General features: G+C 37.4%; 1 protein-coding gene across 5 annotated transcripts in view; it reads right to left on the bottom strand.

Annotated features, from left to right (window-relative positions):
* Nucleotides 1–12,835, bottom strand: part of TBC1D30 (TBC1 domain family member 30) — a 49,917-nt gene that overhangs the window by 14,976 nt on the left and 22,106 nt on the right. For all 5 annotated transcript variants that reach the window (XM_048944118.1, XM_048944125.1, XM_048944136.1 and 2 more), the window contains 6 exons: nucleotides 8,507–8,568; nucleotides 8,006–8,071; nucleotides 5,526–5,651; nucleotides 3,810–3,995; nucleotides 1,781–1,949; nucleotides 283–451 (listed from right to left, as the gene is read on the bottom strand). In XM_048944118.1, the coding sequence (XP_048800075.1) occupies nucleotides 283–451; nucleotides 1,781–1,949; nucleotides 3,810–3,995; nucleotides 5,526–5,651; nucleotides 8,006–8,071; nucleotides 8,507–8,568 (778 nt within the window). The remainder of the gene's footprint in view (nucleotides 1–282; nucleotides 452–1,780; nucleotides 1,950–3,809; nucleotides 3,996–5,525; nucleotides 5,652–8,005; nucleotides 8,072–8,506; nucleotides 8,569–12,835) is intronic.

Here is a 12,835-nt window from a genome sequence, read left to right as displayed (position 1 = left end):
CTAATATTTCAGCACACCATAAAGACATTATATGTGCACAATACAAACATCAGGAGACATTCGCTGCAAGAAAGCTCAGCTCATTATTGTCCCCATTCTTTTGGCATCATGACAATATTCTCTAGTATACAGTTTCTTGGAAAAGCCAGAGAAGAACATTGCTTCTGCTTTGAAAAAGATGTACATTCTCCTGGAAGACTGAGAATATGCTCTTCAGAACAACATATGAATTATTTACATTGATCAAAGCAAAAGAAAAACCAGACTAACATGACCACTTACTCTCCTAGCTTTGCCCAGATAGCCAGAGCTACTCTCAGTATAATCTCAGAGCCTTCAAAGAATACTGAATCCCAGATCTTCAGAACTGTATGGTTAGGCAGGCAAGTGGCAAAGAGGGTCAGAAACCACTGCATGGTGAAGACATTTGTAAGAGGGGGTTCATAGCCTCCTGAAATATAAAAACATAAATGCTTTAAGTCCTTTGTAATTGCTGTTGTTTTACATGATGTATGAACTGCATACTGAAATTCAGCTGTCATTCTAGTAACCCCTGTTACTGGGCAAAAGTTTCTTAGCATGGAGCTAAAGAGAAACTGAGAAAAAGAAAAATGAAAAAAATGACATATATAGTCACCATTCATTTTGCTGTGTTGCCAGAAGCTCTAAGCATCACCACCCGCTTTGAAAAACACTACTAAACATCTTTTCCTAACATCAGAAAGATTGCTTTTCCTTCTCTATAACTACATAAGCTAAAAGCCTTCCATTTAAAAAAATGCAGTTGTATTTCTGCAGAAACTAATGACATCAGCAGTCTTCAGTCCTGATGCACTGACAACTTAGAAGAAGAAACTGTTAACACATTCAGTTTTCCTTTTGGCTTGTTAACAGCTTCCTACAGGATTTAGCAGCCTGACAAAGCTGTAGTTTTATTTTCTTATTATTCTCAGAGAGCAATTTCTGCATCCTAGTATCAACTGAATTCCATGATTCACAGAGGCTGCTGTCTGTGAAAATACTTTTGAACAGCAAATGCTTACTTGACACACTTTCTTAGTCTTCATACAGTCTGTGCTGTCATGAGTTTATCTGTATGTAGCATGGTGGTACATTTTAGAAAAGATGAAACCTGGGTGCACTTAGCTTCCAGGTGGGCGATGGGGGTGAGGAGGAAACTCTCATGAATGAAACAGCTGTATTTTGATTTAAAAAACAAAACAAAACAAAAGAAAACAAAAAGTTGTCTGGAGGAAATGCTATACAACAAAAATTCACAGTGCAAAGCCAGTTTTCAGGTAGTAATTCAGGAAGTAGCTCAGTTTTATATCTGCATATTGCTAAGCATCCAGGTGAAGGCATATTAACCAGTTGCCATTTGCTCTTGCATCACAACTCTTCTCAGAACAGCTCTGTAAATTTGAGCAACTAAAAGCAGCAAGCAGTTAGACACATATTATGAGCTGAGGAAAGAAACACTTTTTCCACGTATCTTTTATACTAAGCTGTTCATTAGAGGGGTGGCACTCCATATGTTCTACTGTCAACATGTTTATGTTATGTTTGCAGTTGTGGGGCCAAACGATTTCCCTCATCTTTCCTGGGAGACAATATATTTTAAGCATATCAATAACGGAAACGATCATCTTTCACTCCTAACAATGCAAAATGCATATTTGCTGAACAATATATTCAGGAAAACGCTTCAAAGACTATTTTCAGACCTGTGCTTAAATGAAACAATAAGAAGGAAATGAGTAGCATTTTCCATTGAACCTACCTCCACTTTCTCTGTTAGCAGCTCTTTGCAGGGTGTCTAAGTGTTGGGACAGTTCAGGAAGGTTCATTCGTAAAAGATCTCGGAAAACAGCCATATCCACAGAGAGAGCACGGAGATTATTGACAAAATAACTATCAGGAAGCACCTTATCAATTAGGTAAATCATGATCTGTAAGAAGGCAAATACAATCACGTAGGACTTACTCCCAGAAAATAAGTCTCAATAACAGAAAAGAGATATAAAATTCTAAATTCTGTTCACAAAACTATAGGTTAGAGCCAGTGTCAATACATTCCTCCGGCATCTCCATTAAAATGGGGAGTAATCGTCGTTGTAAGCATTCACAGGTACTCTAAATTGCCATCAGCAATCCAGACGCAAAGGCTAAGACAGCCTCTTGAAGCTGCTCAGATTTTATGAACCATTAATGACTGAAATCAATTTCATGATAAGCTATGCCCAAATTGGAAGCATCACTCAAATCAAAGGCAACTTTTTGCACTTTTGATGCTAGAGGTGTTTACGAGATTTTCCAAATTGCCGAAAAGTTCCATTATCCCCTTTCTGGTTGTTAACTGTCACAACTAGAATACTCGTCTTCTAAAGAATCTTCTTTTGCTTCTCCAAAATGCAAGATAATGTTCTTTTAAAGCATTCCTCACACATCTCACTGTGATGTGTTAGTGCATGCTGCACTTCATCTTGTCATTTTAAGAGGTGCTAAAGTAAGCAGCACAAGACAGTTTAAAGAGACATATGTTTCAAGTAAGATAGCTCAACGACATGGGTAAAAATGCATTAACTGGATGCTGTCGAGCTTCTGAGAACGAACAAACGGAGCAAATAAATATAAAACACCTTCTGTACATTAGCAGCCCAACAGGAGACTCTGAACTTCAGGATCTTAGGCTATTTCAAATGCCTGCTCTACCAACTGCATTAAGAGATTCTGCATGTGGTCACACTGTATGCTCCAACTCTTCACTACTCACTACCTCTCCAGAGAGTTCTCAATCCTTGCTAGCTCCCAAGCCTCGTCCAGAGCCACTCTTTCTCTCTCATGCCTTCTTGCAAACAGTTATCTTTCCTCTTTAGCTTATGCTACTATTTAAAATGACAAAAGCTGCACCTTTCACATCAAACCCCTTCTTCTTCTTGAGAAATTCCAGCCTTACAAAGCACACATACGGAACATGGAGAAGAAATAACTTTGTTTTCCATTCTCATTTTTGCCAGATAAGACTCATTTTGTAGTGCTAACACATCTCAGTGATTTAACTCTTCAGGGCCCTCTAGGGCCATTCCATTACTTCTTCAGCAATAGGAGCCTGACACAGCTCATGGTAAGAGATGACACAAAAATAACACAGAGTTCCAAGTAACCAATTTGAAAATCATAATCATAAAAATAGGGTCATCACATTTCCTATACCATCATAACGTGTCCTAGGAGCTTCTAGATTGATAGATGGAAAATAATAGTTGAAAGTACTGAAAAAAATTGTAGCACAAATTATTCAGAGGAAATTTTACTCTGACAAATACAGTATTTTCTTACTATCATAAGTAGCTCTCTAGAGTGGTCTAGAATGGAATTTTAAAAAGTCTAATAAATAAAACACTGTCGGGGCTATTTATTTTCATTTTACTTATTTATTTTGTGTGTATCTACAATTAGCTTTAAAATGCAGCAGATTTCTTAACTGCCATGTACAAGGTTGATAACAGAAACTGGAAGTTTCAGCTAAACACAGGGGTTGTGTAAAGTCAGTAGCAATGTCATCTTTTATTTATTTATGGTCAAGCTCTCATTTGTTTTTTGAATATAGTGTGGTTTTTTGTTAAATAGTAATAACATTCAAACTGTCCACCTTTAGTTCAGACAAGATAATAAACAATCCAGAGATAAAAATCAATCTACTTTAAGTCTTGCTCTTTTTGGCTGTTTATAAAGTTCACACATTCATTTATTCTTAAGTTCACTAAGTAAAAGCAATCCTCAACACTGCAACAAAAGATTCTACTCACTTTCAATGCATCTCCCTCATTGCCTTCCATCACTTCCAGAATGAGTGCAGCTAGGATGTTAAAGCCCTGACAATAGCCAACAGATTTATTCCATCTGGCATAAGCCAGCAAAACTCGTTTTAATACCACTCGATCTTGCTCTGCCTCCTGGCCACAGTAAGAACTGCAACCGGTTCGGTGAAGGTCCTTGAAAGGATAAAAAAGAAGGAAAGGACAGACAAAAAAAAAAAAGATGTTTATTTCCCTCCTTCCATTAGTTTTCCTGCCTGCCCCAGTTTTCCCTTCACGTCCACCCTCCAAACACACGCTCCTGAAGTTGATGAGCTTGTTTCTTTTTTAATCTGTAAACCTTTAGCTTGCCTATTTCTCTTCAGGAGGGTCACAAGTAAATAAGTTATCTAGAAAATGCTCACAGGAAGTTGTCACAGAAAATATCAGAAGACATCTGTGTTTCAAAGAGGCAAAATATATCAGCTCTGTAATTCCTTTTTAAGTCTTCCTCCACAGAATGGTGTTTTCTCTTGATTTTAAGGATTTCCAAAGACATCAGAAAAATGTATTCTGTGCATATTAAACAAAGGCACATGGGAAAAGTATTATTATTTTTTTTCTATCTCAAAATCCTTTCACTGCATGGGGCAACCACTACAATGTGAATAGGCTGAGCAGAATATCACGATTTGTTAATATTGCACAATACGGAACAAAGGATTCGAGTAGATGCTTGTATGCAACTGCCACTAGCAGCAGCTAGCAGTTTGAAGCTAGATGCAAAACTTCTAGCAAGCATCTGCCTTCCATTTCAAGACATCTGTTCTAGAAACCATTCAAATTTTTTACTGGGAAGTGCCTGACATTACCATTAAATTTGTGAATAATTTATGCTAGGAAACGAGTACAGACAAAATCCAGTTTTTAAACTGACCAAACAAGACAAGAGGAACTGTTTTTCTCTAAATCAAAATATAAAATAAATTCCAGCTGATTAAGTTTTCAGGACAAAACAAAGAAAGAGAAGCGTCCTTGAGAATTTAATTTAAATTATTTGTGGAAGGCGAAAGGCACTACAATGTTTTGTGTTTCTTGAGTAAGATCTAACGCCTTATATTACCAAGTACAGATGACAATAATAACCAGGAACACCAGGTACTTTGTTCCATGTCCTTTAATTAAGATGATTATAGAAAATAAAGAACATCTCCTAGGTAAACAGACCAACATCTACATTACCACAGCAATATAAATCAGTTAAGCTCTCCCTCAAAAATGCCCTTTGTTTTACATATAAATTAACAACCAGTTGAGAAATGTGCATAGAAAGATGCTCAATTGCTTTACTAGAAAACATAATATTGTTTAACCCCAGTAATATTTGTGCTTATTTTCAAAATCTGTATTGTAGGAACAAAACCTTACAACCATCTCCATTAGTCTGGTATGTCTCATAATTATTTTTTTCTTTAATAGAAATTGAGGAAAACAGTTTCATTAGTTTTTTTTGGTTTTGGTTTTGGTTTTTTTTTTTCCCCCTTCAGTTAATGCTAACCAGATCAGTGCAAAAGAAGGATCAAGGAAGCAGGAGAAATAACTTTTGTGGATCATGGGGGATTTTCCCACATGCATTGGAAAGAACAAAATTTATTTAAACTCTACCTTAAATGTATATAATCGCTTTTCATTTAAAAAAATAAAATAAAATAACAGTAAGTTGTCTACCTTTACTATCTGGATGCCCATAGAGTCATCATCTGGATTACTTCTTTCATTGAATGTGAAACGCATTGTTTTATCCCAGTCAATGGCTATACTGTGCAAGTACTGATCAGCAAGGGTCAGCCAAACCTAGGAAGTCAACATAATGCATTATTTCTCAGATAAAATATGAGCAGTTTTTATAAGCACCATGCGATGAACCTGACCAGCTTCAGCCAGCTGCAATCTGCTGTTAAGACTTGCTGTATACAGGAGAAAACTATATTTAAAACAATTTTTTGCATAATTAAAGTAATACCTTGCTCCCGAAAGCAGAAAGGAGGAAAATGGTATTAAGTATCCAAACCTATGAACTGTTGGACTGCCAAGTCCATTGTCAGAAACCAAGAGCCCTTCCAAGTGGAAGCCCATCTAATGGTCCTATCAGCATTTCTAATCTTACAACCAGCAGGGAGTTCTACAAAGGATAAAACAGCTGCAGGCTTTCCTCTAACTCCACCATGGATCCATCTCCTGGAAACACAAACATGAGAAATCCAGTAGTGCTCCCTCTCCTGGAGGTCTCAACTTTCCAGAAGGAGCAGCTCCCAGTAGGAAGCCTTTGGAACTAATCTGAAATAAATAATACTTGGATCAGTATAAGTTAATGTTGAAAAAGGACTAAACTATTGGCACAACAGGGAGTTCTGAAAACAGACATTGCCCACTTTTAAAACCTGTTAATTACCAAAACAGATTATGTATGTGCACTTAAGACAAATTGTAGACCTTCATTAAACATTTGAGAAGTTCTTGAACCATAAATATACATGACAGATCATACAATGGCAACAAGTAACAATAAAGGATTTTTATTTTCAGGAAACTGAAAGAAATCATGAAAGCAAATGGGTCAAGTTTTATACCAGCTGTTAACTCCCTCAAGTGACAAAAGTAATTCAAACACTTCCCACAGATATAAACACTTAGATAATTGCAGGGGGAAGGAATTTGTAGACAGCTCACAGAATCTCAGATTTTCCACATTTAAACATGCCATCCCACGCTTCTGAAAAGCCACCCATGTAGAGGATTAATGTTTCTCCGTCTCCCAGCAGCATTTGGCACTGTTAAGTTCTTACTGATGTTGTTCGACTGGATTGTCTATTTCTGCCAGCTCTGGACAACAGATGTCACATGCCACAGCAGTAATCCAGATGTCACCCTGCCCCTTCCACTGACAGCAAAGGAAGCAATCAGCATGCTGCCAAAACAACAAATATTTCCGTAATCTTGGTATCAATATCACTGGAAAACCAAGGAATAGCAGTGAAAAGCGCAGGCTGTACAGAGGAGCTGTCAAAAAGCTGTCAGGACATGGTTCTGGGCAACCTATTCTAGGTAGCCCTTGAACTAAATGGTTGATGGTTGAACTGATGGTTGAACTAAATGACCTTCAAAGGTCCCTGTCTACCTCAGCCATTATGTGATTCGGTGCACCACCACCAACAACAACAACAAAAAGCTGAAATGGCAGTTCTAGTACGCTTATTGAAGTGTGGGAGCAGAACTTTTCGGGAAACAGAAAGCTTATTAAGATGACATAGTTATTCACTGGAGCTGTAGATTAAAAATAGAGAATGGCAGTGGTGTTAGGATAACAATAACACAGTCTCAAGTTTCCTTCCCCATTCTGCAATTTGGAAACACAGCAAGAAGGAAACGGGAAAGAAAATCACCTGATGCGTCAAAAATATATGGAACCAGGTAGGTATTTTAAAAAGCTTTAAAAATAGTCTGTTGAGTAAAACTACATTTTCAAAGCTGAGATTGCATGCTTCATTTAGTTTTTAAGAAAGTAAATACATAAACATCTATTTGTAGGCTAGGTAAGTTCAAATTCTGCTGAATTCTACAATAAAACAAGTTGAGCATAATCCCACTGGGCCCTTTCCTCCACCATCAAGTGCAATTTCCCTGCAATGGTGTACTCTACCATTCCACATCACTCCTGACTCTTAACTTCCCTTTTTAAGGGACCTGCCTTTACCCCATCAAATGTATCCAAGAACATTCCTTCCAGCATTTCCAGCACTAGCGTCTATCAACCTCACCTTCATAAGCATGACAGCCTACAACTCTGACAAGAGTTGCTCTACTTTTAGTTGATCTTCAGCTGCTGAGGCAGCTTCACCAATTCAGATCCTTGTGACTGACAGATTGAAACAATATCACCTGCACTGCAGTAATTTTTCTGAGCCTCAAGCAGAAAGAACCTGACTGCTGTAAATACCATCTTTACCTGTTTCCTCAGTCTTTCCAGATGCTACATGAAGTTACCACTTAAGAAGGTAAACTCGGTAAAATCCCAGTAAAATTCACACTTAAAATTTCCAGTGTTAAAAAACATAACAGTAATAGTGATGTTGTTCATCCTGTTTATCTTTCATGTGAAACTGAAACTCAAAGGTGATGTGTTGAACACTGCAGGCAGGTCTACCTACCTTTCGCCGCCATTCTTTTGGTATGCCTGTCGGCAACCTGGCCACTGCTTTGAGTGCATCATGCCACTAAAAGCAAAAAAAAAAAAAACAAAAAACAAAAAATAAAAATCCAGGTAAAAATTCACCATTAGCTTAATGCAAAAATGTGGCAACATCTAAAATACTGCAGACACACATTCATTTCATTTTACTGTATGCTTTTCAGAGTTCTACTGTTTAATCAATTTATTGGGAAAATACAGATTAATTACTGAATGATATAACAACACTATAATATTATAGGTCACAAAGATGTAAGAAATCTCTGGGAAAAAAGAAAAAAAAAGAACAAAGAAAACCTATTGCGCCTTCCAAATACTATTTCTATATTCCAAACACTATCTTCATGCAGTAGTAAATAATATGCTGATACGATGACAGATGCATTTTTGAACTAGGGAAGTACTTTAACCAAGGTGAGTCTGGTACTCCATAAGCCCAGATAATAAGTAATCAAATTACCTGCTGAAAACCATTTTGACCTAAAGATGGCTCAAGAGTAAATTTCAATTTTGTATCAACTCCTAGAAACAAAAAGGAAAAATAGTTATGATCATAATTTTCATTTAGATCATAAATAAAACTGGTTCAAATAAGATCACAGAACTTCAACTACCTGTGTTGAATAATCATGTTTTAACCTGTTCCTGTGATTTACTGTCTTCACAGGGGATTCAAGGCATATGTCAACAAGCATACAGAGAACATGTTTTTTTAAATGACATGTTCTCTTCAAATTAATGTTTTAGTTCATCACAATTCATTATGCTAAAAATGACATCGTTTGTTATTTTTACAACCATACCAGGACATCGCAAACTACCATATGAACCTTTATATCGTCCATAGGAGCAGATTATGAAAGTTGTTATACAGAATATTAGCAGATATGACTTGAAGTACAATATTACACGAAATACTAGGATCTCAGATTTGGCCTACACTGCAGCCTGACTATGGCCCCTCCTGTGCCAGGACACGAAGAACAGCGACACCGGTTCTGCTCCGCTCTGCTCGGCTCCGCCATTCCTGGGTTCTTCCAATGCCGCTGTCCAGAGCCCCGGTGCTGAACACGGCGCCGCACCGTGCCCCATCTATTCAACTTTCTTACGTACAGAATGAAGCCTTCGTTTTCCCTCCATAACTTCAATCATGCATTTCTCCATATTTAAATATTACATACAGATCACAGTTTCCCTAGAATATCAATCCTAACATTTTTACATACATATTTTAATAGTCTTAAAAAAAAAAAATCACTAATTTGCTAGGTTTTATGTAAATAAAATCCATGCTAATCAACTCACCAGTAACACTCAGTGCTTTGAAGGACTAAGCCTGAGTCTGTAAAAACCTAAACTGTAGTGACATCTGCTAGTTCTGGAATATTAAATGTCTTTCAGCATTTACATACTGACATGTGGGAACAGATAAGTAAATTAAAATGTAGAACTAAGCAACTTGAAAACCTTAATGTCTATATATAAAGACAAAATACAGAGAGACAAAGCTTTCTCCCTGAAGGCTACTTTTCTTTTTTGAAAAATAAAAAAAAAATAATAAAAAAAAATCACACACACACACAGAAGTGTCACTTAGTATTGCCGAACCTGGGGACTGAGGCTTTGGTTTCTGTGCTTTAGATTTAAAAAACATGCCCGTCAGATTTAGAAAAATAAAAGATTCAGCATAAAGCAAATGTTTTGAAAAATATTCAAGTATTAACAGATATTCCTGGAAGCAAGTGTTTATTAGTATTCTACCCCATAAATCCATGGTGCTCAGCAGGGACTCCTAATACATAAATCTTTTCATAATAATTCAGAACAGTGTAACAATGCTAGTAACCTACTGAGATGAAATCGTATCACATTTGCTGGAGATGTGAAAAAGGGATTCTCATTCCCTAGCAATTTTGTGGTATCAGAGAAGCCTACTACACACAAAAAGACATTGTGATCAAGAACTCCTTTTGTTAAGGTAACAGCTGGCATGTTATCTAACATTACCTGGAATCAAAGAAGCAATAGTCTTCCAAAATAATCATGTATTCATTTCCAACTCAACAGCCACATCTTAATCTCTTCACAGTTTTCTAAGATAAAGATCTCAGTAATAACTTATCTCTTCGTCTTAAAATCTTTTTAAAGAAAAATGCAACCAGAAACACAGGCAAGTGTCTTGAATCCGTGAGTCTAGCAAACCATAGCTGACAATTAGGACAGGTGTGAAATTACTAGAAATTAGACTAACGTGGTAAAACTAGACTAGACTATGGGCTAACTCTTCTGCAGCATGACAAGGACCTATTGATCAGGCCATGTACTATAACTACAGTATTACTTCATGAAGCCGTGAAGTCTGTGGCCCCTTATTTGTTTCCAGGCAATCCCAGTTGCCAGGCAGAAATATTCTCCAAATCAAACGATATGATGTTTTGGTGACAGAGAAGAAGTAAGAAGCATGGGGAGTGAGCCACAGAACATTCAGGGACGGTTCATCACACCTGTTCATTTTAAAGAATTCGTATTTCCTAAAATCAGAAAATTATAATTTTTGTTCAATTAAAAAAAAAAATCAGCAAGTAACAGATAAAGAAGCTGTAATATGAACAGTACAATCTTTTTTCCTAATGATTTCAAAGGCAAAAGAGATTGGAAAAACAACCCAGCCGAGGTTCCAAGGGAACATGCAGGAATGCAGCCAGCCAGGTGGCAGCAGCACCTCACTGCCTGTTACATGCTTCTCTGCATGTGCAATTTCTGCACCCTTCAATGAATTTGTCCCTGGACTTCAGAGCTTCCCCAAAGAGATGAACTGTTATCCTTATTTTATCTTCTCTTGGTTCCTCAAACCTTCCTATCTCCATCCTTTCCCTTCTAACAAGTTTTCCATCCTTGCATGTAATTCTCCTCTTGTCGTCAGTTGTGTCACCCATTTCATCTTGCCTACTCTTGCCCTAGAAAAAGGCCCAAGATGTCCAGAACTCTTCCCACAGTCCTTTCTCCCACAAACGTCCATTGTATGCTAGATCTTACCACTGACCACCTTCACCTCTGCATTCAGTTGCCTTCTTCCCACAAACCTAAATTCCCCAATACAATCTTCCCTCCTCAGCTCTCCACATCTACCCAACCCTGCCACCCTCTGCACCCATTTTCACTTGTTTTGCCCCTTTTTGCCCACCTTTTATGTCTGGGCTACATTTTTCACCATTGTGTAACATAAGCACACCTTTTGCAAGAAAGATTCTTGATCCCTTGAAGCTTTATAGGAACTTTTCTTACCAGATCCTCCACATGGACAGCCTGGCTGAAATGTAACCTGCATGCAGCTCCTGGGGACTGTAAGCACCAGAAGTACAACACAGCCCTTCTTTTTAATCAAACCAGACAGCCTAGTAGTGTAATTTGGCATACTACATATTACCTCTGCAAATGACACCTCATACCTAAAAAAAAATTAACCCATGTAGGCAGGAATGTGTTGGGAATATATTTGCATTAACTAACTCCACAAATACAAGCATATACAGAAGTATGATTGTTTGGCATCAATTAAATTACTGAAGGGTAGAAGAATGCCAGAATATGGCCTGTTCTATGTCCTTGTAACCTGGTCACCAGAAACAACTGCAAAAATTGTATTTGGAGAGTAATTAAAACAAAAAAAAAAAACAAAAAAAACAACAACAACAACAACAAAAATACCACATACACATTTTAAAAACGCCCACAAAACACAAGAAAAACCAGAAATCAGGCCTATTAGCTTTCCCATATAAAATACACTATGAAACCCCATAACAAAAGGCTGAGAGAAAGATTTATACCCAAATCTCAGGCCTCCCACTGCATGACCAAAGTGGAGCATACAACCATGTAATAAGCCACGTAATAAGGAGCTAAAGAAAGCATCCAGCCAAGTACTTGGATGAAGAAACCAAATCGTTGCTCCCCAGCTCCATGAAACAAAAGGATAGAGCCAAAGTCTGAGAATTCTTCAGCAATACTAAAACAGAAAAAACATACAAAGACGATCTGTTCTGATGCAACCTAAAGAGCCATAGCTTCAAACTCACCAAGCACATAATTGTAGATTTTTGCCTGTACTTAAGAGGAGATGTTGAAACTCCTTGAATGGAAAACAAATAAATATTTTACAAGAAAACAAATGAGGAAAAGGGCTCTGAGCAGCTTTCTGTGCAGTGGGATACCAAATCTGGGGACAAAAATGGCAACACAAACTACCACCTTATTGTTCCTTGCTGTTCCAGAAATAGCAAGATTCTTAGTCTGACCCTGTAATTTTTCTCTAAACATATATTTTTACCTGCAAAACCAGAAATAGCAGCCAGAGCTGCTATTAGAGCTCACTGGGATTCATCAAAGCACATCCAACAACTGGAGACTGCATAAACTTCTCACTACAAATATAAAGTGTACATAGATACTAAGAAAACCTGAACAAAATTTAACTAAGTTTATTTATTTATTTATTTATTTATTTAAGGCTCGTTAGGCTCCCTGTTTCCATCACTCTAGGGAAGCATGCATCCCAAATGACGTCACTGTATTTGCCTACATTGAACAGCACACTGAATTAGCCTTAGGACTACAGCATTTGTGGTTGAGCTTTTGATTGTGTCCCCACAGGAGCATAAGTAACAGTGTCACTGTACAGATGTCGTTACCTGGAAGGCAGGGGTCTATGAGGGCTTCATATCCCTTCAGTAACAGAAATGCCACAAATTTTTAACAGAATGTGTTTAGGATCTTATTAGCTACAGCT

The sequence above is a fragment of the Lagopus muta genome, chromosome 1 (assembly GCF_023343835.1).
Source record: "Lagopus muta isolate bLagMut1 chromosome 1, bLagMut1 primary, whole genome shotgun sequence".
Lineage (NCBI taxonomy): Eukaryota > Metazoa > Chordata > Aves > Galliformes > Phasianidae > Lagopus > Lagopus muta.
This window is presented reverse-complemented; position numbering and strand designations above follow the sequence as displayed.